General features: G+C 45.3%; 2 protein-coding genes across 7 annotated transcripts in view; one reads left to right on the plus strand and one right to left on the minus strand.

The window, feature by feature from the left end:
• CNOT1 (CCR4-NOT transcription complex subunit 1) overlaps positions 1-18,960 on the plus strand; it is a 58,030-nt gene extending 39,070 nt beyond the window's left edge. For 3 of the 6 annotated variants that reach the window (XM_032195375.1, XM_032195377.1, XM_032195376.1), the window contains exons 29-49: positions 81-258; positions 754-884; positions 1,357-1,653; positions 3,749-3,889; positions 3,984-4,088; positions 4,681-4,800; positions 5,373-5,564; positions 7,280-7,422; positions 8,004-8,112; positions 8,212-8,381; positions 9,101-9,353; positions 11,374-11,622; positions 12,237-12,400; positions 12,679-12,796; positions 13,271-13,372; positions 13,658-13,831; positions 15,154-15,303; positions 16,360-16,540; positions 16,922-17,054; positions 17,140-17,274; positions 17,857-18,960. In XM_032195375.1, coding sequence (XP_032051266.1) covers positions 81-258; positions 754-884; positions 1,357-1,653; positions 3,749-3,889; positions 3,984-4,088; positions 4,681-4,800; positions 5,373-5,564; positions 7,280-7,422; positions 8,004-8,112; positions 8,212-8,381; positions 9,101-9,353; positions 11,374-11,622; positions 12,237-12,400; positions 12,679-12,796; positions 13,271-13,372; positions 13,658-13,831; positions 15,154-15,303; positions 16,360-16,540; positions 16,922-17,054; positions 17,140-17,274; positions 17,857-17,935 — 3,324 coding nt within the window. In that variant the 3' untranslated portion in view covers positions 17,936-18,960. The remainder of the gene's footprint in view (positions 1-80; positions 259-753; positions 885-1,356; positions 1,654-3,748; positions 3,890-3,983; positions 4,089-4,680; positions 4,801-5,372; positions 5,565-7,279; positions 7,423-8,003; positions 8,113-8,211; positions 8,382-9,100; positions 9,354-11,373; positions 11,623-12,236; positions 12,401-12,678; positions 12,797-13,270; positions 13,373-13,657; positions 13,832-15,153; positions 15,304-16,359; positions 16,541-16,921; positions 17,055-17,139; positions 17,275-17,856) is intronic. The other 3 variants (XM_032195379.1, XM_032195381.1, XM_032195380.1) reach the window with 1 other exon arrangement.
• Positions 18,961-20,847: 1,887 nt separating this feature from the next.
• SETD6 (SET domain containing 6, protein lysine methyltransferase) lies at positions 20,848-24,714 on the minus strand. Its single transcript, XM_032195769.1, has 8 exons — positions 24,640-24,714; positions 24,410-24,554; positions 24,050-24,191; positions 23,568-23,762; positions 23,263-23,386; positions 22,648-22,828; positions 22,299-22,441; positions 20,848-21,456 (listed from the first exon to the last, which is right to left on the minus strand). Exons 1-8 carry the CDS (start codon positions 24,712-24,714, stop codon positions 21,148-21,150), a joined length of 1,314 nt encoding a protein of 437 aa, XP_032051660.1. The 3' UTR covers positions 20,848-21,147.
• Between the last annotated feature and the right edge of the window lie 305 nt (positions 24,715-25,019).

A 25,019-nucleotide genomic window follows, 5' to 3' on the forward strand; every position in this document is an offset into this window, starting at 1 on the left:
GAAGCTTGGTAGTTGAGCAGCCAATAAATATTTCAGGGTTGTTTCCTTGTGACATAACCTAACCTAGATTTGTTGTACAGTTGAATCTGAAGTTTGAGATTGAAGTGCTCTGCAAGAATCTTGCGTTAGACATCAATGAGTTGAAACCTGGAAGTCTCCTGAAAGACAAGGATCGCCTGAAAAATCTGGATGAGCAGCTCTCTGCTCCAAAGAAAGATGTGAAGCAGCCAGAAGAGCTACCACCCATCACAACAACTAGTAAGTACATTCCAGGTAGAACTCAGAACCACACTGTACAAGTTTTAATAAACACAGGTTATGCTATTGCAGAGAAGAATGTGAAGCCATGTACCCTGTTGTAATATTGCTGAGTGCTTAAGAACACTTGAATGTTCCTGTAATAGATGGAGGCATACAGAATTTGGAGATGAGAAAGGAATAGAAGCCATCCTGAGGACTAATTTTGCATGTGCTGTGTGTAACTGTCCTTCAGAAGGGACCAGAAGCAGGGAGATCTGTGAACGAGATAGCAGAGTTTAAACTACGCTGTACAAAGCAGTTCTGCTAAGATGTACTGAAGTTAGTTTGATACTACTCATTGCAGAAACGGAAAAAAAGTTACATTTAGGAGGCTTCATGAATAAACTGCAAACTTTTGTTTCTTAATCAGTTTCTGATTTAAATTAGAGGTATATGCTTCCATTATAACCACTCTCAGTAATGCTTCAATATAAACGTTTTTGTGTTCTATAGCTGCTTCTACAACTCCAGCTACCAGCACCGCTTGTACAGCCACAGTTCCTCCACAGCCCCAGTACAGTTACCACGACATCAACGTCTATTCCTTAGGAGGGTTGGCTCCACACATTACTTTAAACCCTACGGTAAGTGTTAGACCTGGTAGAAGTTCAAACTATTCTGTATAGTGTTGCTTCTCAGAAGTAAGTAATAAGGAGGATGAACGCTAACAAATAACCAGATGGAAAATTTGGGAAGTTATTAGTATTAACTGTTAGTTACTAGATTCTCAAGTTTCACCGTGACATATGTTAATACCTAATTTAATATCAATAAATGTGAGTTGGGGTAGTTGCTCACAGGACTTTAGCTCAAGGAGAGCTTCCTTGGTCTTTTTTACCAGTCAGTGTTCAGCTGCAGCTTTGGAAGAAAGCGTGGCAAGCGTTGCAGTTTCGGAATTATCAAATAGATCTTGTAATAACTGCAAGTGGAACACAAGTGCCACACTGTATGTGATCTGTGACAGTATAGTTAAAAATGGTTTGAAAAATGTGACTATCTAGAGTAGATGATATTCTGGTGTACTCTTCTAACGTAACATTCCTAACCCTCCTCCAGATCCCGCTGTTCCAGGCCCACCCCCAGCTGAAGCAGTGCGTGCGGCAGGCGATTGAGCGAGCAGTGCAAGAGCTCGTCCATCCCGTGGTCGATCGGTCCATCAAGATTGCCATGACGACGTGCGAACAGATAGTCAGGAAGGACTTCGCGCTGGATTCGGAGGAGTCGCGGATGCGTGTGGCCGCACACCATATGATGCGGAACCTGACTGCCGGGATGGCCATGATTACCTGCAGGGAACCTTTGCTCATGAGCATAGCTACCAACCTGAAGAACAGCTTTGCTACTGCGCTGAGGGTAAGAGTCACGTTGTGTCAGAAGCTTATTTCCAACCTCACAGGAAGTGTAGACACCCAGCATTAGCAAATCAATTCTCTTAAGTGTAGATTTCTTCATTAACATTACATGGCTTAACTAGTGTGGAGATTAATTTAGCAGACAAGTCTCATGACTTGCGGAATTACAATGGGCAAAACTGCTTACAGCTCATGTGGTGTAGTCTTCAACCTGAAAGGTGGGCATCATGACATCGCCTGCGAGCTCCCTGAGCTGTTCACATGTGCTGTTGAGTTTGATCGCATCTCAGAAGCTTTGAAGTGCTTATCTTCCCACGGCTTTTGAGATGGAAAAGCTAGAATGGGGAGGATTAAGTTGATTCTGGGTCTTTCTGGTGATGGGTTATCTCAGTACGCTTGTCTGCTTCAGGTAGATTTCATTCAGTTCTGCTGTTAGCAGATTAGTAGTTAAGATTGTTCTCAACAGCTAGCATTTTTAGAGGATATTTTCAAGTCTTCTGGTGAACAAGAAAAGTTTGAGCCAAAGAGGTAACTTTCCACTCCTGGCTAAATGGAATATGATTCATGAACTGCTGGTCAGAACCCAGAAGGCTTATGCTTGCAATCAGTGTCACAACAGGCACAGAGCAGAATATCTTGGAAAGATCAAGACTTCACTATGCTTTCAGGGATTAAAAAAGTTGAAGGACTGCCTACCTCTTAAGGGTGTGTCACTATTGCCCATTTCATGGGGAACGAAAATGGGAAGGTCCTTTTGCAATGGAGTTGCTCGCTTGCATGATAAAACCTGCCCTCTTGAGCCAGTTAAAGGTCTGAAGGGTGTACAGAGCGTTTAAGTACGGGATGGATAGTCTGCCTCAAACCCTGTTGACCCTTCATATTCAGAGCGTTAAGCAACCTGACTGGTGAGATCAAGAGCTGGTTGCGTCCTCTTAAGCAGCAATCTTGGGCTATGGATGATGTAGCACAGCTGTATGACAAGTTCATGACCCAAGCTATCAATATTAAACACAAATTAAGGTTGGGATAGTTCTGCTTTAATGTGAGAGCTGAGCCAGGGGCTGCTGTTAGCACCTTCATTAAATAATCAGAGTTTGGCTGTCAAGCAAGTAACCATAAGAAAAAGAGCCTCTGTTAAGAGGGGCATAAATATTTTGGTTCAGATTCGTCAGATCTGACCACAGTTCAGACAGGGAGGCAATTGGAGAAATGCTACAATGGTTTTGTATGTGGTTTGTAGGGTATTGTATGCTTGCAAGATATAGTGAATTATGAAAACGTAGCAATGTAATAGTCCCTTGAAGATGTATGGTATTTATACAGGTCCAGCTGTAATCCAAGGAAGCTTTCTTACAACATTATTACACAGCACACTGTGTTGCAGAAGTGCTGTACAAGGCATCTTAAAAATTCACATCTAGCTTACCGTATGCAGTGTGTTAATGAGGTAAGGACTCCTTTTATTTGAAAGAAACAGTGTAGTTTTCAGAAATTAATGAAGTAAGGTAGATCTTAATGGGAAAGGAAATCCAAGGAGATCGGAGAGTTTGCATTTATGCGTGTATTCCAATGGAAGTTGCTGCTTTGCACCCTGGAAAATAAGTCCATCTGTTCAGTTTTCTCTTAAAGCAGACTCCCAGGGAAATGAAAAATATCAGAAAGGGAACCCACTGAAAAAATGCTTGGGATTACTGTTTTGTATTGAGGCACCTTTATATCTTCTGATCACAACCTCGGAGGTAGAAAAACCTTTAGGCCTTGGTGCAAGGGTTTCTCTTCCTGTATTAGGATCTGTTGTAGGAGCTTCAGTCAGACTCTGGAGGTAGGCTGGTGGGAAGGAAGGGGAACCTCCTGCTGTTTTGTTCCTTGTTGAACGTCTTCACTGTCTTCTTGCCTACATGTTTTATTCAAAGCTATGCAAAAACAAATTTATTATTGACTATTCTGTGCCAAGATAGCACATTTCTAAGAGCATTTCTTCTTAGGAGCATTTCTTCTTTGTGCTGGCATTCTGTATGTGCAGTGGTGCAGATTTTGTGACTGGCTATGTACAGGAAAAACGTACAGCTTTCACTGATTGTCCTGCTTTTCAATAGGCAGCCTCCCCACAACAGAGGGACATGATGGAGCAAGCAGCTGCCCAGCTAGCACAGGATAACTGCGAGCTAGCGTGCTGCTTTATCCAGAAGACAGCTGTGGAAAAGGCAGGCCCTGAAATGGACAAGAGGCTAGCAACTGTAAGTATGGGAGTGCTGCCTTTGAAAGGTTTTTATACGTGTTCGTATGCATCCAGACTGTGTCTCAAATCCAGTGTTTGGCTTTCTTCCCCAGGAATTTGAGCTCAGAAAACATGCTAGACAAGAGGGTCGTCGGTACTGTGATCCTGTTGTGTTAACTTACCAAGCTGAACGGATGCCAGAACAGATCAGGTTAAAGGTGAGGATATTAACTGAGCCACCTGCCGATGCTGCTCTTCCTCTCCTGATAACAAAGAATGGTTGATATGGTTGATACAGCTTCAGCCGAGCAATTCTGCATGGTCTAAGAGCGGAGCTGCTGTTAGCTTGATTAGTAATGGAAACACGTTCATACACTGTTCCAGAATAAGTGTTCATATCTTCTTCCTCAATTCCCCGAGGAAGTTAAATCTTTCCTACTCTGCTGTTCCTTACATTTTAAAGATCACTGGTCTGTTTTGTTGTCTCCTATATACTTCCTTCCTTTTAAAGCGCATACTTTGTGCTTTCAGAGCATTTCTCTTACGCTTCTGAGAAGCGTGAGGCCAGTATTCAGTTCTTCCTGTTTCTGGGAATGAGTTGCAGTTGTCAAAGAAAATCCTCTGGTTAGGTGGTGTGCCAGGAGGGATGTGGCCTCCATGCAGGGCAGCAGAACCTTACTTCCTGATGTCTAGGTCACTCTGTTTATGAATGTGTCAGAGCAGCTACCTGTTACACAAACAAGTAGCCCTTGTTCCTTACTGCTACGGTGCTCAGCAGTGAGATTAATGCCTTTTCTTTTTATTGCAAAGGTTGGAGGTGTGGACCCAAAACAGCTGGCTGTTTACGAAGAGTTTGCACGCAATGTCCCTGGCTTCTTGCCTACCAATGACTTAACTCAGCCTACGGGATTCTTGGCTCAGCCTATGAAGGTAGAGATTTCTAATTAGGTTGAGTACCATGGCCCTTTTGGTGAACACTGCAGAGCTTGTGTCCTTTGATGGAAGGCTAGTAAAAGTCAGGCATTTGTATTGCTTGGGAATACTGGTTGAAAGGTTTGTTCGTTTTAAAGTTGAACCAATGGCAATGTAAAGCTGTTCTTACACCCAGTCTTAGTTATTGTTGGTTTTTTTGTAATGTAGATTGGGACATCATAGTTGTTACTGTTTTTTTAACATAGACTGTGACATCATCTTCAACTTAGTAATATTATTTCTGGTTTTGAATAGTGAAAAGTGTTGTTCGGAGTTCAGGTTACTTTTGGGGAAGGTCATGTATGGCAAGCACTGATTTTGAGATTACAGGTACTGCTAAAATTGTTTTCTAGCTATTTCTACAGCTCAATTTGCCCATGTTTGTGTGTTTAAAATGCCAGCATAACCAACCATATTACTGTAGAAAACTACATTCTGGGCACTGTGATTTCTGAAACAGAAGAGAAGAGCAGTGTTTTTCAAAATACGGTCCTTGTGAAAATCACTCATTCCCACCTTCTCTTAAGCAGCAAGCTTGGGCTACAGACGATGTGGCACAAATCTATGACAAGTGTATGACAGAACTGGAGCAACACCTGCAGTCCATTCCACATACCCTGGCCATGAATCCTCAAGCTCAAGCACTGCGCAGCCTCTTGGAGGCCGTAGTAGTGGCTCGTAACTCCCGTGATGCTATCGCTGCGCTTGGGCTGCTGCAGAAGGTGAGTGTTATCAATTCTCCTGTTACAGCTCACCTCAGGTTTATTGCTCACTGTTTGTAGATTGACTTGTGGTGACTGCGTATCTTCATGCATCCTGCGGAGCTTGCTTGGTGAATGGTACTAAACAACCTTCTTAGGAAATTCAGTGAATAAAGCTGGAGGAGGGCTGGGTTGTTCTCTTGGTACAATACACGTTCTGGCCAAGCTGCTGCAGGAAGAAGTGGGTACAGCATCCTGGGATTTAAGAGAGTTTTGCCCAGATGCAGCAAGTAGAGAGCTGTTGCAGTCAAGAATAGTTTCTGATTTCAGGACAGAGTCTAATAAGACACTCGAATTGCTACTTGAACTACCTTGTATTGAACATTGTACTGGTTTTGTAGCAGTGCACTTCTGCTTTGTATTTTGCAGTAACTAAGTACGTGCTCATCTAGCTGCTCACTCACTCCACTCTTGTGGGACAGGGAAAAAATAAAGGGAAAGCAAAATGACTTGTGCACTGAGTTAATGATGGCTTAATAGGGAAAGCAAAAGCAGTGTGCACAAACAAAGCAAAAAAAAAAATCTCTTCGTCCCATCAGCACGCAGATGGTTAGCCACTTCCTGGAAAGCAGGGCCTCAGCGAGCGTACTGCTTGCTTGGGAAGACAAACATCATAACCATGAATGTCTCCCCTAATCATCCTTTCCCCAAGCTTTTATTTTAGAGCATGATGTCATACATCATGGAATATTCCTCTGGTCAGTTGATGCCAGCTCTGCTGGCTGTGTACCTTTCCAGTCTCTTGCACACTCCCAGCCTACTCACTCTGGGGGGTGCAGAGTGGGAAAGAGAAAGCCTTGGTGCTCTGCACAGACTGCTCAGCAACTGCCAAAACGTTGTTGTCAACACTGTTTCAGCAACAAATCCAAAACACAAAACCATACGGGCTGCTCTGAAGAAAACTAACTCCATCCCAGCCAGAGCTAGTAAACTACCAGCTGGGGAGCGTTGCAGTGAGCTCTGTGACATGAACTGGCACCAAAGTCTGTGTAGTAACTAGTGCAGAACACAGTGACAGATGCAGAGGAAGATCTGTTTGAGAACAGTGGAAAGACAATGAGCCGTCTGCATGAGGATCCAAGAGCAGTGGCAAAATAAAAGTAACTGGAAGCTGGAAACCATTTCAGTGGAAGCTCTGTGTTCCCGACGTAATCGGGACTAAATCCTTCAAATAGGTACCAGCACTAAAACTTGGACAGAGATGAATTTGCTTTCCCCTGTAAAGGACTTCCATTTCATATAGATTACCACAGGTGCATCAGAGCGCTGTAGCTCTTTGTCTAAAGAATCTGGAAGGAGTCCTCTGTCAAGTTCTGCGTGTCCTCTTTCATGTGGCTTTCCATGAGCCATGTGTAGAACAGCTTTGACTTTGACTCGCAGAAGCTGCAGCACAAACTGATGCGGTTTTTCATACTGCTTGAGTGTGTATATAAAGCCAGTGGGGCATAGGGAGACTGTGGGCTTGTTTGTGGTAGGACAGCCATGTACAGGGAACGTGGAGATGCCACAACAGCTGGTAAAATCTCAGTTTTATTAGCAGGGTCAGTGCAATGACTAAACTGTAGCTTTTTATGTAACTGCCGAATCTTCTGGGGGTAGGTGCTGCTGATCTGGTTTGTGTAAGATTTGGAAGCGGACTTGGTTTTTCCTCTGCTAACAGGTTGCATCTGTTCTAGGCTGTAGAGGGCTTACTGGATGCCACCAGTGGGGCAGATGCTGACCTCCTGCTGCGCTACCGTGAGTGTCATCTGCTTGTGCTGAAGGCTCTGCAGGACGGTCGTGCATATGGATCTCCGTGGTGTAATAAACAGATTACTAGGTCAGTTATGAGACAACATCAATAGATGTAGCTTTCCTCATCTTTTGGGAGTTACTGTATTATTTTTGAATCACTTGTTAATATTTTGCACTGATGCAGCTTGGACAGAAAAGTAATCTTTTTAACGTTAAAAGTAATGAGATCTCTTGTTAATGCAGCTTCCTCCTAGAACATGGCAGGATTCTTTCATAGTGTGAAGCATTAGAGGTGCTCTGTTTTTTCCTCATTTTATACAGAACCTCTCTACATGCGGTCACAAACTAGATGACATGGTGTATGCCCGCAGCAGAAGCACTAGTGCTTTAGAAGCTGTGCCACTTTGTGCATTCAGTATAAGAAAAGCTTCTTATACTGAATAGACTGAAGCTCTGGGAGGGCTGTTCTGGCCAGTAGTGCAGGGCAGCAAGTGCTTGAGACTTGACTGTTGGTGAACTGAAATGTTACATTAAATAATCCTCCAGAAGAGGCTTCTTTTGGAGCTAAGTAGTGGATTGTGGAGATTCTCTAATGTTAGATTTGGCTTGCTTCACTTAAACTCTGTAGTTTGAGTACACTTGTGAAAAGAAGTCAAATTCTTCCAGGTGCCTGATTGAATGCAGGGATGAGTACAAGTACAACGTGGAAGCTGTGGAGCTGCTAATCCGCAATCACCTTGTTAACATGCAGCAGTACGATCTTCACTTGGCTCAGGTAAAGAGAACGTGCGTTCTTGGAGGGGAAGAGTTACAGCCACTTCTTCCTAAGACTTGTGGTTGAACTTCAGCCTTAATGCCTTTTTCTTTCTGGCAGTCAATGGAGAACGGCTTGAACTACATGGCTGTGGCGTTCGCCATGCAGTTGGTAAAGATCCTGTTGGTGGATGAGAGAAGTGTCGCGCATGTTACGGAGGCAGACCTGTTCCACACGATCGAGACACTTATGAGGATTAATGCTCATTCCAGAGGAAACGCCCCAGAAGGGTGAGATTGAAATACTGTGCAATATATTACTTATCTTGTATGCTCACTTATGGTTTGAAATGTTACCTAGATAATGTCTTGTATCACTAAATCATACAGCTTTAAACTTCCTCTGTGGCTGCAGTCTAGTGTTAGCTGAAATGGTTTTGTTGCTCTAATGACATGCTAACGTAATTGCTCAGATTTTTTGTCAAAATAGAGGCTGCTGAATGCTTGCACAGGAAAATTTCTGTGCACTGTGCTCCAAAGTACCGTGGTACTGTGAGAAACTTGCTTGAATTCCTGCTTTATTTCAAATTCAGGCAATATTGTGTTATCTTTTAAAATTTTTAATTTCTTTGTTTATCACAAGCAATTCATCAAATTGGATAACCTTTTTGGTTTCTTCAGTCAGAGCCTACAAAGGAAACATCCACTGATCTCACATGACAAATGTTCCACATAGGATATGGAAACACAAATCCAGTGTACTGCTTTTTTTCAGAGCTTGCGTGATTTCAGTGTTTTGTCTTTCCTCATAAATGTCTGCTTTCAGGACGTAGTCTACTGTTCCAGTGAGGACTGGAAGATCAAAAAAAACAAAACAAAAAAAAAAAGGCGCTGTGTTTGTGGAATTTGCTTTCATTTAAACATACTTGATTGAGCTTTCTGTTCTTGTACCCTCTCAGGACAGGGAGAAAGAATTCTAACCCAGCTCTTGCTCTGGTCTGTTGCATTAGATTACCCCAGCTGATGGAAGTGGTCCGATCAAACTATGAAGCCATGATTGACCGTGCTCACGGAGGTCCCAATTTCATGATGCATTCTGGAATTTCCCAAGCCTCTGAGTATGATGATCCGCCAGGTCTGAGGGAGAAGGCAGAATACCTGCTGAGGGAGTGGGTGAACCTCTACCATTCGGCTGCAGCGGGCCGCGACAGTACCAAAGCGTTCTCTGCGTTTGTTGGACAGGTAGAGCTTTTGGAAAGAAAGGTGCTTTTTATTCAACATAAGTAGGGTGTGATGCCCTCCGTTTTAAAGCAGTGTAATAACCAATGCTAGACATCCTTTTGAAACTGACTATCAAAGTTCTGTCTTCCTTTGAAGTTCTGTAGAAACCCTTCAGCAGATAAGGTTCTTCTTTAGGTACTCTGGCAACAAGCTGTCAGTTCAAACCATAAATACTGGGATAAGTCATGTAGGATAAAGAATTCAAGTGAGGTAGCTGTTGGCAGCAGTTCTTACATGCTCTGTGTAATGAAGCTTGTCTAATGTTGCTCCTTGTAAGTAAGAATAAAAGCTCTTGATGGCCTACAGATGTAAATCACTAGTAGAGATGCAAGTGAGTTGTTTCAGCCCATGTGAACAAGGGGAATCCTTTAACTGGAGTCATTGGAGAGGAGATACTTGAAATTTCATTAGCTGAAGTGGCACCTAAATTTAAACAGCCAGCCCCTCCAGCATTTTTGCTCCAGAGCACCTTAACAGAACAGCACGCACCTACCATCCAGGTGTGACTGAGAAGAGATGCACTCAGTAAACCAGCACGTGGGGTAACGAACTGCCTTCAGTCATCTTCCCAAAAACATGCTCCTTGATTGCAGCTGCAAGGAAGCACCCAATTTGTCCTATTTTTATTTGGTTCTGTTTTAAATTTTGGTGCTACTACCACGGAAATGTCAGATTTTGCCAACAATCAAAAGCAGTTCAAACTATGTAGTATGCATAAAGATCTTGACTGATGCAATGATGGCTTTTTTTGCTTAGTTTCCTTGTGTACTGGCTTGTAGCCACCTTTCTGTTGGTCTGATTCCTCCTGCATAGTCTTTTCTAAATGTTTTAATGGATCCTGTGTTATTACTGGCTTCTTAAATTTTTTCCTCTGTTAGGTCCCAGGTCCCATTTCATTTTGACCTGTTTTTGTACCATAAAGTATGCTCAAACTATACTTCAATATAGTATAGTCGTAATACTCAGTGCGCTTTTGCCCTGCTTCACTCTTTTGCCATGTGTGCTTACCTTCTGTAAGTTTAACCAAAATATATGAAACTGCAGTATTTATAATTTTTTTTCCTTGCAGGTGACAGATGTGGGTTTTAAAGAAGTGTTTTATAATAATTGCTTTAAACAAAGTTTTTATTACTGGACATAAATGACTTAACACCTCTTAGAGGAGCCAGATTGCTTTCTTTCTGTTAGCTCTTAGAGCAAGAAGGCGCATACAGCTTTCAAGGCAAATACATGAATTGCCTTTTATTAATAATATAAAAAAAAAAAGCTTCCCCAGAAATATTAGAAGTTCTCTGAGTCAGTGATTGTGCTGTTCATATAGCTTCATGTTTGTGCAGTAGGAGTTCGGAAGCGAGATGCTTTACACAAAACCCGGAGGCTTCCTGTAGTTCAGTTTTGGTTTAATTTTGATGGCTTTAATGCTGTGGGTAACAGGTCTCTTTTGATATGTATATTATTAAAAAACAATCCCCGCAAAAGGGCCAGAAAAAGCGCGACCATACCCAGCCATTCTCTTCATGTTATACAAGGAAAGCTTGTTATCCATATGCAGTTAGGTCCTACAGAGTGTTGCTACCTGACAGCACGATGGTTACTGAGCAGACCTTCCCACAGCTTGTTACCTCTGCGTGGGCTCCTCGAGGCCTGGCCGACCAAACTGCTGCTGCCTCATACCTGCTTTGTGCAAGGTTGAGTGCTGGTAGCAGAACTGATACTGAAGCAGGCTTCTCAGCTCTGCTGCTGAGGGAAAAGATTTAGGATCAAAAGATTATTTGGGAGTAAATGTCTCTGCTAGAATTGTGGTGCCACCACCAAGTTGTGTTGAAAACTTTCAGCTTAGGGAAGAGTAGTGGAGATGGCTTGCTACTTAGCACATGAGAGCATGGTAAAAATTAATTCTCCGGGTAAGGTGGGTGCCACGTAAAGCATTTGTTGTTTGAAATAATTTGTAAAATGAACTTGTTGCATTTATGGTTCTGAGGGTTTTTCCTTTCCCTGATAGATGCACCAGCAAGGAATCCTGAAAACGGATGACCTGATCACCCGCTTTTTCCGTCTTTGCACCGAAATGTGTGTTGAAATCAGCTATCGTGCTCAGGCTGAGCAACAGCACAACCCTGCTGCCAACCCCACTATGATTCGAGCCAAGTGCTACCACAATCTGGATGCCTTTGTGCGACTTATTGCACTGCTGGTGAAGCACTCTGGAGAGGCAACCAACACCGTTACAAAGATCAACCTCCTGAACAAGGTTGTGAACCGTTTTTGTTGTCCTTGCAGTTAAAGTGCATAATGGTGTTTGCCTTTGCTGATGTGAAGCGTAGACTTAACATGGGCTACTGATAAAATACCAGATGAGGGCTTGAATGCTTGAATGTGTTGGTCATTGAACTGATAAATGGGGTGGAATATCAGGATGCCAAGTTGCTTTCTCATTCACAAAGATTTCTATCAAACCTGAAAGTCACCTTTGTACCTTGAAATGGAAAAGTCAGCTACTGAGGTCTTGAGCTGATGTTCTGAGCCATTAGAAAGTGTGGTTTGATGTTGGTAATTTTCTGGGTCCTGCCTTTTTTCTTTTTTTATTTTTTGAGGGCCTTCCCAATATAATCTTACACTACTTAGCTTACAGCTAGGTGGTCGTAGGTAGCAAAGACCTTTCAACAGTGCTCAATCAACTGCTGTGATCTACACAACAGCAACGTGTAGTGCTTGGGGGCTGCTGATAGGGACTGTAGTATTAACTTGGAACTAGAATTTGTGCTTTTTATTAGAACTGATTTCTTCTGGTGGTTAACGCGTTTGTGTGACATGACCCAAAAAGTAATTCTTGCCATTGCCACTGAAATATGTTGATCTCTTCAGGTCCTTGGTATTGTGGTGGGAGTTCTTCTGCAAGACCACGATGTTCGGCAGAGTGAGTTTCAGCAGCTTCCTTACCATCGCATCTTCATCATGTTGCTGTTGGAATTAAATGCTCCTGAGCATGTGCTGGAAACCATCAACTTCCAGACACTCACAGCTTTCTGGTACGTATTTGAGAGTGGCCACAGTGCTCATCTTTTCCGGGTAGGGTCAAGATTTTTCACCTGAAGGCTGATCTGATTGTTCCTTTGTGGTGGCTTAATCACATTCAGAATAACTGGTTCTCCTATAGACTGTCCACTTGCTTGTTTTTAAGGAAAATCACTGGTAAAACCAAGATGCTAAAATGCCTTGCTTTTAGGGCTGTGTTTGTTTTCTCTCAATGTTATGAAAAGCAATCTTATTGCTGTGCACTTCTAACCTGCTCTAACTTTTCTTTCAGTAACACATTTCACATCCTGAGGCCTACAAAAGCTCCAGGTTTTGTTTATGCCTGGCTGGAACTGATCTCCCACCGGATATTTATTGCAAGAATGCTGGCACATACACCACAGCAGAAGGTGTGGCTGCAGTTTATCTTTTCTGAATTAAAAAGCTCACGCAGAAGGATGCCTATCTGGTGTGATGCTGTTTCGCATCTCTTGAAGTGCACTAGCATGGCTGTTCTGTTTTTGTTGTCTTCCATATTCACAGTAACCTAACTGCATGGAGGAGAGGCTGTATGTCAGTAAAGTATTGAGTAGAGGGTGATTGGAATTTAATAAACATGACTGTCAGGTCTGGAAGAGCTCTGTAGTCTAGACTTCATACTGTCATCTCAGTATGGTGTGTTGAGTGTTTAGGAAGCACCCATAGCATGTCGCGTGCAGCTGAGCTCCTTGAAATGAGCAGTGCTGCTGTCACTGATAGAAGTAGCAGTAGGACTTAACTTGGGGTCCAGGCTGATATGAACACCAACCTAATTATGGCTTTGAACTTAAAAATGGTTGTTCTTTGTTGCACGTTTACTACCTGCTGTTTTTTTTTCTTGACAGGGTTGGCCTATGTATGCCCAGTTACTGATCGATCTTTTCAAGTACTTGGCTCCTTTCCTCAGAAACGTGGAACTCACCAAACCTATGCAAATTCTTTACAAGGTAAAAAATATGTATCAGCTAATAGATGCTATTTCCAACCAAAGCCTGAAAACAGAGTTGAATTGGAATGGAAAACATACTCTGGTAGCAAAATAGCATTTACTGTTCTTTCACGGAATATTTCTTAGTTAAATACAGATCTGTCATGAGACAGAAACAGGCTACCTGCCTAGATTGGTGTCTTTCTGTTAATGTTAACTGTATGACACAGATGATTTTGCAAGCTCTTGGGCAGGTTTCAACAATTAGGAACCTCTTTTATAGCCACTCTATTTGGTTTTGCAGGGCACTCTGCGTGTGTTGCTGGTCTTGTTGCATGATTTCCCAGAATTTCTTTGTGACTACCACTATGGGTTCTGTGATGTGATCCCACCCAACTGTATTCAGCTAAGGAATCTGATCCTGAGTGCCTTCCCACGGAACATGAGGCTTCCAGACCCTTTCACCCCCAATTTAAAGGTAGGATTTATTTTCATGAGGTTAGTAACGGGAAACTTTTATGCTCCAAATTCTTTTTATCCAGTTATTTTGGCACAGTCTGTGAACACTTCTTTTAACAGTTTAACTGATACTTGAATTAATGCAGCCATTTGCAATGTAAGCCACATAGCAGCTGGCAGAAATGCATTTTTTAAAGCACGTAGGATTCAGTTATGTTTGTAATGCTCAATGTTTGACGGTTTCCATGCAGAGGCGGATGCAGTCCTCATCCTGTAGAACAGTGGTACGAAATTTGTTGCAGTTGGAAGCATAAAGCCTCCCTCCGCTGGCTTGACTTCACTAGTAACATAAGATATTTAACTTTTCTGTAAAATCTGTGCAGCTTCAGCCTGTAAGGACAGGGTGCTGAGGCTTGTGTGACCCGAGAAGTGTATCAATGAGATCCAAGCTTTTGTATGGAAGACGGGGGGGCTTTTCCTTTTCTGAAGGGAGACTGACTCCATGTCCCTAGGTCTGACTTGGCTTGTGGTCTTGGAGCTAGGGCATCTTTATCATTTCACTATCTCATTTGTCACTGGAAAACAGACTACTTAAGCAGTCTTTGCAGTTTTCTTTGAAAGTCCAGCTAATAGTTCTTGTCTCAGTTCTGTTCAGCACGTGTTGAACAGTTCGTGCTCTGCAGGATGTGGGGGGGCTGTAGTTCAGTTCTTTAATTGTTAAAGAGTTACTGTGTCCAAGCACTAATCAGAAGTACTTTTTAATGAGAAACAGATGCTGTCATATCTTAAAATAATGAGATAAAACACTGTTCTGAAGCAAGCCTCTTGCATAATGAGGAGAGATTTTGAGAAGTGTTAATGCAATTAAATGTTTGGGCGTACGCCAGTCTCCTAATCATGGAATGATTGTGGCAGCATGAACTTTCTCACACTGCTTTGAAATTGCCCTGCTTTTTGTCTTTGAGTGATGCAGGCTAATGGGAGCAAAGCAGCAACACTCCTTCAGCTAGCTCTTGCTGAGACTGAAGGCGGCTATTCTTGACCGACAGGGATGTTTTGTACTTTTCTCAACTACCAAACCGTCTTGAGTGTAGATGAGGGAGACTTGAAAGGCAGTGACTGAACTCCCCCGTGGCCTTCCTGCTTGAATTCTTCTGTCTTCCACTCTCTCTTGCCAGATAGTCATCTTATAAGTTTGCTTATAGTGAGGTTATCTAAAGCTCCTGCTCATAGGAAAAAGCTGTCACCAGCAGTAGCTGATGTAATAGCACTTACGTGTTGTTGTAATTTGTTCATTTACAAATTATTTATGCTTTGGCTGACTGGCTTTTCTCTTAACAGGTGGACATGTTAAGTGAAATTAATATTGCTCCACGAATACTCACCAATTTCACTGGAGTGATGCCGCCACAGTTCAAGAAAGACTTGGATTCCTATCTCAAAACCCGTTCTCCAGTTACTTTTCTGTCTGACTTGCGCAGCAACTTACAAGTGAGTGGTTCAGTTCTGAGGATGCTGGATTTAATGAGTAGTGTGAGACAAATGATCTCGTTGGCTGAGTCACCTTCCTTCCTTGCAGGGATTATGTCAGTGTGTAGCAAGCATGTGTTCCAAACAGTAGAAAAGCCTCTGAAAATGCAATTCACTGAGTATTTCTTTCCCCAGCCTCCCAGCAGGGTTAAGTCTGTTAAGCAGTTTCATCGAAGGGCAACTTAAGAAAACAGGAGTGTTGACTTTAGGAACGGAACCCTAAAATGATCTAATTTAAGAGAAGTTGGTTTTATCTCTGTGAGCTGCCAAATGCTTATAGTGAGGTTATCTAAAGCTCTGACTCTTCTGCCTGCGTGCTTCTAGTGTACAACCTCACAAATCTTAGAGAAGAATGTAGTCAGAGTTGATTGTATCAAGCTTGCTTTTGTCCCCTACCACTGAGTGATAAAGAATTCTGTGGCTTGCATCACAAGATTCCAGCGCTGTTTACACAGGCATTGTCTGATATTCAGCATTCTTTAACTCAATTGCAGTCTGGTTTAGAAACTAATTAAATTCTTACTCCAAGTGGTCATTAGTTCCTGAAGTCTGTGGATCTGCATGATAATGCTTTGGGGGTGTAGAAAAGACAAATTAGCTGAAGCCCAGCTCAGAGCTTTTAGCCAACTCCATGCATTTAACACATCACGGGGTATGGCTTACAACAGAATTCAGGACTGAGGTCAGACTTCCTTAGAAAATTGCTCCAATTCACACAAGCAGTGTGCATCTGAGGCAGTCTGTGGCACGGCTAGTGAATTCAGATTTAGTAAAGGCAATCTTTTTCTTTCAAGTAGGGAGTGCAAAAATTCTATGTCAAGTCTGTCAACACTTGGGTGCTTTTGAATGTATAACCGCTGTATTGCAAAAGGGAAAATGCCAGATTGAATTTGTGGGCATCTAACGATGTTGTCTTCTGTATAACCAAGATGGTCTGGGTGCTGTTGTTGTACATGCTGTACCGTGGGTTACTGAAGGAACATAAAACATTAATGCTTTTTGTATCTTTCCTATTAGGTATCAAATGAACCTGGCAACCGCTACAACATCCAGCTGATTAATGCACTGGTGCTCTACGTAGGTACTCAAGCTATTGCGCACATCCACAACAAAGGCAGCACACCGTCCATGAGCACCATTACCCACTCAGCGCACATGGACATCTTCCAGAATTTGGCTGTAGACCTGGACACTGAAGGTGAGCTGGGAATACTTGTAGTTCACGTCATTTCTAATTTAACAGCAGCTTGGTTGAGCTGTGGGAAACGCTGAAGATTTCATATAGCTGCTTGTGGATTCACAGTAAGTAGTGCTACATTAGAACACTGCTCTCTGAATATGAGAGCAATATTAAAACCAAATGTTGAAAGTGTGCAAGGGAATGAGAGAACAGCTTAATGAAGAGGAATGGAATTCTTACTGCCCCATCAGTGCAGGTTGATAGGGTTCTTTAGTTGTTCTTGTTTCTTGAACCTGTATAGGGCATGCTCACAAACCTTAATCTTAAGCCCATGAGTTGTTTTAGTGTGTGTGTGGTGTGTAAGCAAAACCACTGATAGTTGCTGTTCCTCCTCTGCAGGTCGGTACCTCTTCTTGAACGCAATCGCCAACCAGCTGCGATATCCCAACAGTCACACCCACTACTTCAGTTGCACCATGCTTTACCTGTTTGCAGAGGCCAACACTGAGGCTATCCAGGAGCAGATCACTAGGTGAGAGGGAATTCAGCTTCCTGCTTTCCTTCCTTGTGTATTTCAGTTCTGTCTTGGTCTAACTGTTCTTATTTTTGGATTCCAGGGTTCTCTTGGAACGACTGATTGTAAATAGGCCTCATCCCTGGGGTCTCCTTATTACTTTCATTGAGCTGATAAAAAATCCAGCGTTTAAATTCTGGAACCATGAATTTGTTCACTGTGCTCCAGAAATTGAGAAGTGAGTATAACTTAACAACAAAATGACTAGAACAATATACCTGAAGCAGGGGCTGAGCTGTACCTTGAGCTTCTGGTGCTTTGTAGTGGAAGCACCATTTGCTGCCATAATAGGAGGAAACACAACCTGAGAGCAGAATGTAAAGGGATTACTGGAAGTCAAGAGCAGGCTACTGTGAGATGCCTCAGTTTTCTTGTCCTGTGTGCGTGGATGTTTGTTCCACAGTGAATTTTTAGGTTGCAAAGGGAGGAGATATTGGAGATGCTTTTAAAAGATTGTGGAACTGGGAACAGGGCTGCCGCCAGCCTCAGTACAGAGGGTTCAGAGCAGCCTGCTCTATAATGCCAGCACTGTTCAAACACTGTTCCTCTGTATCCTAATGGGGATTGAGCTAAGAGCATTGCATTTCTGTGATGTAGCAGCACTCTAGATCAGATCCTGGCCCTCTTTGGCCCAGCTGAGGGCTTGCTAATTCACATGCAGTGTGAGTTTGTGTACCTACGGTGATGGACATTACAGCGTGTCAGATTGCAGGGGCGAGTACCCTTCAGGAACCTAATGATGCTCTGCTTCCATGCTCAGGTTGTTCCAGTCGGTTGCACAGTGCTGCATGGGGCAGAAGCAGGCCCAGCAAGTGATGGAAGGGACGGGTGCCAGTTAGGTGAGCTGCATCTCGTGCGGTAAGCGTGCCGGCCTGGAGGTCCCCGTCCCATCGACCGACAGAAGAATCCGTAAGGCTCTTCCCGACCTTCCCAGCTCCCTCGATTGGGTTACATGCAACAGATCCTGGGTGAAAGTCTGTGTGGGCACGTTCCAAAGTTTGAAACAAGTTTTTTGACTTTTGGCCAAAATTCAGAAGATGCTGTGAATATCATTTTGAACTAGTGTAAATACAAGGAACAGAAACATTTGTCTGGACTTTTGGGTTTGTGCAAATTGTGTAAAAGGCAGGTGGGTAACTGGTGCCTGTCCAGCTTGTAATAAAGGGGCAGCTGCTGATGCCGAGCACTTGTCTGGGGCAGACCTCCTTGTCCTGACATTCCCAGACTCCCAAAGAATATTGAAAAGCCAGTTATATTATTATGTAACTTATTTTTTCTTTATGTGGATGGGGGACCTTTAAATCACTAAGTTGTTTTACAAAAAAAAAGGTGGATACGTTTGGAATATGGGAATATTATGGAGTTAGGGGGAAGGGTGAGGGAGGGATTTGAGGTTCAGCTTTTCTTTTCCCCCCCACCCCATCAAATGCTGACAGACAGCAAGTGGTGTGGCAGTCAGAGAACGCCTCCTTTCTGTTGAAGACACACCTCAGGCCCTTTGGGAGAGGGTCAGCTGTTTTTAGTAAAGAAACCAGAGACCAGGCCTATAGCTTTTTTTTTTTTTTTTTTTCCTCCTGACACTTGTAAATTTTGGAGGGGGGGGAATAAATCTAGACCTTTCCCTACCCTGTGACCACACAGTATAAGTTTGTTTAAAAAAAAAAGAAAAAAACACGCAAAAAAAAAAAACAAAAGCAAAGAAAAAAAGGACCAATACAGCCCATTTTGTAAGGATTTTGAATGTTTTGTAAAGTATTGGTCCATGTGTTGTATTTTGTAGCCTTTCTAGTTCTTGGGCTTTAGTTCTCCCACTTCTTGTATGTATGCATACTGTAGTTACACATTAAAGTCATGACATGCAGCACGTGCCCCTGTGCTTATTCTCTCCAGTTCCATCCTACCTGGCCAGATGATGTCTTTCAAAGTCCGTTTCCACCCATCCAAAATTTGCAACTTCCCAGTGTATTTTGGGCAGTGCCTAGCAAGAGCAACTGGGTTTGCTTCTAGGATTGAGGCGAGAGGGAACATGTTACGCATATAGATAGGGCCTCGTTTTGAAGTGCAAAAGGGAAGGGCACAGTAGCTGTGTGGAGATGGAGACGCCGTAGTTGTGAGTTCATGAGTTCATCTCTGACAAAGTTGGGCTGGAAAGGAAACGGCAGTGGAGGGACATGGAGCAAAGGTAGCACACCAGCTTAGTTTCTAATTATTTGCTCACTGATAAGATGCTCCTTTCAGCAGGCTATGTGCAAGCTTGCTAGTTAGCTAGCTCAACCTGTAAGAATAGGTAGCTTTAGCACTGCTAATGCTCTGCTAATGTTCCCTGTGGCCTATACCATACAACCTAGCAGATACTAGGAAAAGGGATTCACTGCTTCCTTCTTTACATGGGCAGAGGATTCCCTGCTGAGCATTAAGGGATTCTCCCTGTCTGTGCTTTTGCTGCACAGAGAGAAAATGAGATCCAAGGGACCACGGAGCCAAACATGCAGGTGGACTGTGGCTCAAGAACTTAAAGGAGTAGTTGCTTACCAGTTCCTACACTTCCCTGGCCTTTGTTTGGCAGGTCAGCAGTTGTGCTGAAATTGGACATTTTAAAGTTGGAATCATTTTCTTACGGTATTGAAACTCCTAGCTTGTTCTCCCCTCCTGGTTAGAATACAGTGAATTATCAGTAACCAGTTTTACCCCAATTTGGTGGGGTTTCTCTGCCACTTCACCAAACCGTATGCAGAGCTTCTTGGCTTGTCCTACTGGCTCCTAACACTGGCTGTGCTGAAGCTCAAAGGTCTCTCTGGTTCTGTACTAATGCTGCTGTACATGGCTAGTTCCCTTCTGGCTTTAAGAACTGTTAGGCTGGTATAAAAGAGCAGAAGGTAGAGAGGACTCGGCCAAGATCCCAACCTGCATTACATGAAGTTAATTTCCTACCTACAGGCTGGTAGGATAGAGGCAACTACATCTCGTATCCTCTTACCAGGTATCCTCTTATCCTGCAGCTGGTACTGTCAAATACTGCTGGTGTCACTCCACAGGCATTATCGGGGTCCTTGCCAGCAGAGACTCTGGGTAGAATGTACTCACGTTGATGAACTTAAGGCTTTCTGTTCACTGTGTGCATAGTTTGAAGCGTAGCCTGCTGTGTGAAGAGCCAAGCCTGGGACTCTGAACAGCCACTGCCTTGTACCACTGTAAAAGGGGTGGGGGGAAGCACCCTGGGTCATGTTAAAGCACCCCGGCCCCCAGCAGTGCAGTTCGGGATGTAGCTGACCTTTATACCCAGGGATACAGTCTGGGGTTTGCTGGTTTGCAGTAACAGCAGCAACAAAGAAGGTATCTTCTAGCTGGGGTTTTGCACTCTGCTGAAGTAGACTGCACTGGGTAAGAAATGTTCCCTCAGAGCCTGAGCTCAGGGACCGCATCAGCTGGAGTGCGGGTATCAAATGCTTCACCTACAGCAGCTGCAGACCTGTGACCCTCCTACATGGGGTCTTCTCAAGCCCTTACAGGAGTACCTTTTACAGAGGTAAAAGAAAACATTCTGCCATACATAAAAAACAGAGATAGATGGGCTCGTACTTGTAAAATGCTTAGTGTTAAGAAATTGTGTGAAGAGTTGTTTGTTAGCATCCCTAGTCTGAACCTACCAGCTAGGTTACTTTCTGCCCTGTTCATCTGGACAAGGCGCAGTTCTTGCTTTAAACCTGGGATGCTGAATGAGGGAATTCACTTTTTATTATGATGGTGTATGTCTGTCTCCCTTAAGCAACCATTGAACAACCAGATCTGGATTTTAAGTTCTTCAGAAAAAGACAGTAGTTGTGCTCCAGAGCTTTCCCTGAAAGATAAGGCCACCCAACAATGCTATTGTTGTGCAAGATTTTTTTTTATCTATGTAGAGGTAGCTGAAAAGCCACAAACCGTGAGGAACAAGTGGGTCCATATTCAATCTTGGCATCCATTCTCGCTGCAGTAAAAGGGAAGGCTGAAGGCTGCCCTTCCCTCTACGAGCACAGTTGCAGGCAGTTCACTTCCAGGGGCAGTGAGGCTTTCAGCGTACCAGCTCTAGCAGCTGATGCAAGATCCTTTTCTGTCCATAGCGTACATGCAAAGCTTGCTGCTCCCTTTGACTCAGTTTCTCATAAGCTTCCTTTTTTAGCAAGTCCTGGTCTGCTTTCAGGTCTGACCTGTAGGACTCCAGGGTCAGCAGCACACTGTCATAAAGGAGTTTCTTGCAAGGGGCTTTAAGTCTGGAGAGAGCTTCGTTAGAAAGGGTGGAGCTTTCCTCTTCCTCACTGTCATCTTCCCAGCCATCCTGTTCCTTATACTCCTTGAATTCTTCTTCTGACATGCACAGCACCTGAAATGACCCAGGCAAAGAGACAGGTCAGTGGCACCGTGGGTGTGTCAGGCTTTCCTCCCCAGAGAACTGCAGTCTTAGGGCCACAGGGAGCAGGTGAATTGTTCCTCAGCTGCAGTACAAGTAAAACCAGCTCAGACAGCAGCCCTGCACATGGCAGGGGGCTTGGAACTAGATCATCTTTAAGATCCCTTCCATCCCAAACCATTTTATGATTCCATGATTAAAAGAGCTTCCAAATCAGAAACCTCAGCTGCTGCCTACAAAGGTAACAACCCTACAGAGCTGCTTGAGGGCAGCATACAAGTAAATGCAGGTGGCTGCTCCAGGGAAGGACGGTAACAGAGCTGTGGGAAGCCTAGCAGATGGGCAGCTACACCCCTACCACTTCCCACACAGGACTATGGAAGAGATGAAAGACATGGACACCTGATGGCTCATTGCCATCCTTCTCCACTACATATACTTTCCCCGTAGCCCCATGTGCTGTCCATGTGCCCAAACTGGTCATACAGTTGGTTAGAGACCCTTAGACACACGCCTGGAGCCAGCCAGCAATTGGCCACTACCCAAAGCTCGCCTTCAACACTGCAGTCTAATTTATCTCAGCCTTGCTCAAGTTTTTGTTTCTACCGCTTATTTCCTCATTATCTCTAATTCATGGATGTGTGAAACAGCACAAAGCCCCCCTTTCTCCTTTCCCACAGACTATTAGGACCAAAATCCCTTCCCATGCTTGTCTGCCTTCATTTCACCCTTTCACATGCTGTTCAAGCAGCTGCAGTGTCCGTGCTGTTCCTAGCGTAGCTCTGACCACCTGGCAACCACATAGTGGTGCTTACCTTCAGGGTCACAGACAGCTCTTCCTCTGTCAGCACCTCATCCCAGCCAACCACAAAGGCGCCTTCCTCCCCCACCATCTCCAGCTGGCACAAGAAGTCCCACTGCTCCGAGACCAGTTGCCGCTGTGCTTCGTTTTTGGCACCTGTTTGGAAGGTGGCAGAGCTGCAACAGCCAACTCACCTTGCAGTGGTGGGGAAGGGGAAACAGGAGGCAGCAGAAGGCACAGCCCCAGCTCTCGAAATGCTACAGAACAGCCTCATTTTCCCTTTATCCTCGAGCCCCATTTCATTACATCACTATTTACCAGGAGCCACCCCTGCTCCATCCCTTTCCCCCTGTGCCACTCACGCTGCATCGCTGCCCTGCGCACCGTCACCATCTGGATGTCAGCAGTGTCATTGGTGTTGCCCGGATAGGGCTCCGCGAAGCCGTACATGTGCAGGAGCTGCCAGTTGGCCATCTGCCCGTAGGTGTTGAAGATCTCTTGCCCTTTGCTGATGGGCCGTGTTGTCACCATGCGCAAACACTTCTGCAAGCAGAGAGGGGAAAGGTTCAGAGGCAGCTGTGGCAATCCTACCAGTCATGAAGAGGGTGGTTCTTGAGCACGGGTGTTGGGTTTTCCCTCAGCAGCGCCGTTCCCAGGAAGGTGATTCAGGTATGTGCAATCTCTTACCTATAATCTTAGGGAAAAAGCTACCTTGTGTGCACAATAGCAGGCAACGAGAAAAACAAGCTTCAGCTCCTGTCCTACAGCAAAAGTGTCTTCAGAGAGGCTCAGCTGACCCTTAGGTTGTCCTGGCTAAGGCAAGGCAAGCAGCAGTTGCCTATGTCAAGGAAAATAGCTTCCTTCTGAGGGAGTTGCCCTGGCACGTGAGTAGTGCTGCTGTGGAGTCGGTAAGCAAGCTTTGCAGGGACAGGGGCTCAACTCTGGGATGGGGCCCAGTACAAGAGCTTCCCACTCACAGGAGCATATTCCAGGTTGGCGTTGTGGTTGGCCACGTGATTCAAAATATCTGCTACGGGTACCATCATGGGAGGATTGGGTCCCTTCTCATCTTCATCTTCCTCGTCCAAAGGTTCCTGAAAACTAAGACAAGGGACATGAAGACAGGCCTATTTTACATCTTGCAATACAGGGATTTGGCTTACCATTGCACTCCTGTGCAATTGCAACCTTTTAAATAATGCAGCCTGTGATCATTCACCATCCCCTCATCCTACAATTTGCTTTTTGCCTCCTCTGTCAGCACAAAGCCCTCCCTCCTCACCTGTAAGCCATGACAAACGCCACCAGCTGCTTGTACAACTCCAGCGTGTGCACCTTGGGGTCAAAGACGTCGGGGTGGGCCTGCATGAAAGGCAGGACGATGGAGCTGTACTCCAGGTGGATGTTAGCCAGGTCCTTTTCCACTGCTTCGGGGATGCCAGTGCCCTGCAGCAGCCTGCTCCTTTCTTCTTCAGGCCTGGTGCAAAGAAAAGAGCGGCTTCAGCAAGAAAGGTCTGCAAACTCCTTCCCCTAAAGGAAAGGGAATTGATAAAGGAAAGGGAATTAAGCTTCCCCCTGCTCTCTGGATTTTTGATTGCTGTTACAGGTAGGGTCTGGAGCATCCCTCAGGCTCTTGGCACAGGGCTAAATGAGTGGAGATGGAGTCTCCCAGCAGCACCACCTCCACCCCTAAGGCTGTGGGGCCGAATCCCCATCACTGCACTGTCCCAAGGGGCCACCCCACATCCCCCTGTGCCCCCTTACCAGAACATGGGGTGATCCAAGCTCCTGAAGTCCTCCCAGAGAGCAAAATAGGGCCTCCACGGGGAGCTGCTGGCCGTGTACTCGTAGAGCAGGGCCAGCAGGAGCGGCACCCACCCGGACTGGCTCTGCAGAGCGTCCTGAGCTATGCACAGAGCGATGACAGAGAATAAAAAGCAGATTAAAGGCAAATTTCCTCCATTTGCTCTGCCTGCAAGCCCTTTGGGAGCCTGCTTAGAACCGGGGCGGGGGGGAAGGACTCATCCTGCGGGCAGGACCAGCACCCTGGGGACACCCCGGGGACACCTTGGGGACACTTTAGGGAGACTCTGGGGACACTTTGGGCCCCTCCCCGGTGCTCACCGTCCCTCAGCAGCCCGCGGATGCCGCAGGTGTGCTGGGAGAGCAGCGCGGGGCGCGGCACGGCCACCAGCAGCTCCCCCGCCGCCAGCTCCTCGCCGGCCACCAGCCCGTAGCCCGACACCGTGCCCTGCCGGCTCAGGCGCACCTGCGGCGAGAGGAGACCCGTCAGCAGGGCAGGGGACGCCCCCGACACCCCCAATGTCCCCCCTCCCGGTCCCCTCAGGCCGCACCTTGGGGCTCAGCCTCACGCCGGCCGCCCCGCACCACGCCACGAAAGCCGCCGCGGGGTCGCCGCCCGCCGCCATCTCGCTGCCGCCTCACGGCCCCGCGACGGTGGCTGCCGAGGGCCCGAAAGGGCGGCGGGGAGGGAGCGCCGCCTCCTCACAGCGCCCCCCTCCTTTTTCTCTCCTCAAATCCTCCCTTCAAATCTCCTCAGGGAGGCAATTAGCTGCTTAATGAGGGCGGCTCGATGAGAAGCGTGAGGCAAAAACGGAGCGCGCGGCCATGGCGCCGGGCTGCCCTCATGGCTTCCCCTCATGGCTTCCCCTCAGTGCCTCCCCTCAGCGCCTCCTCTCCCTAAAAGCAGGGAGGCTTCAGGCTCTCCAACACC

Source organism: Aythya fuligula, chromosome 12 (genome assembly GCF_009819795.1).
Source record: "Aythya fuligula isolate bAytFul2 chromosome 12, bAytFul2.pri, whole genome shotgun sequence".
In the NCBI taxonomy this organism is placed as follows: domain Eukaryota; kingdom Metazoa; phylum Chordata; class Aves; order Anseriformes; family Anatidae; genus Aythya; species Aythya fuligula.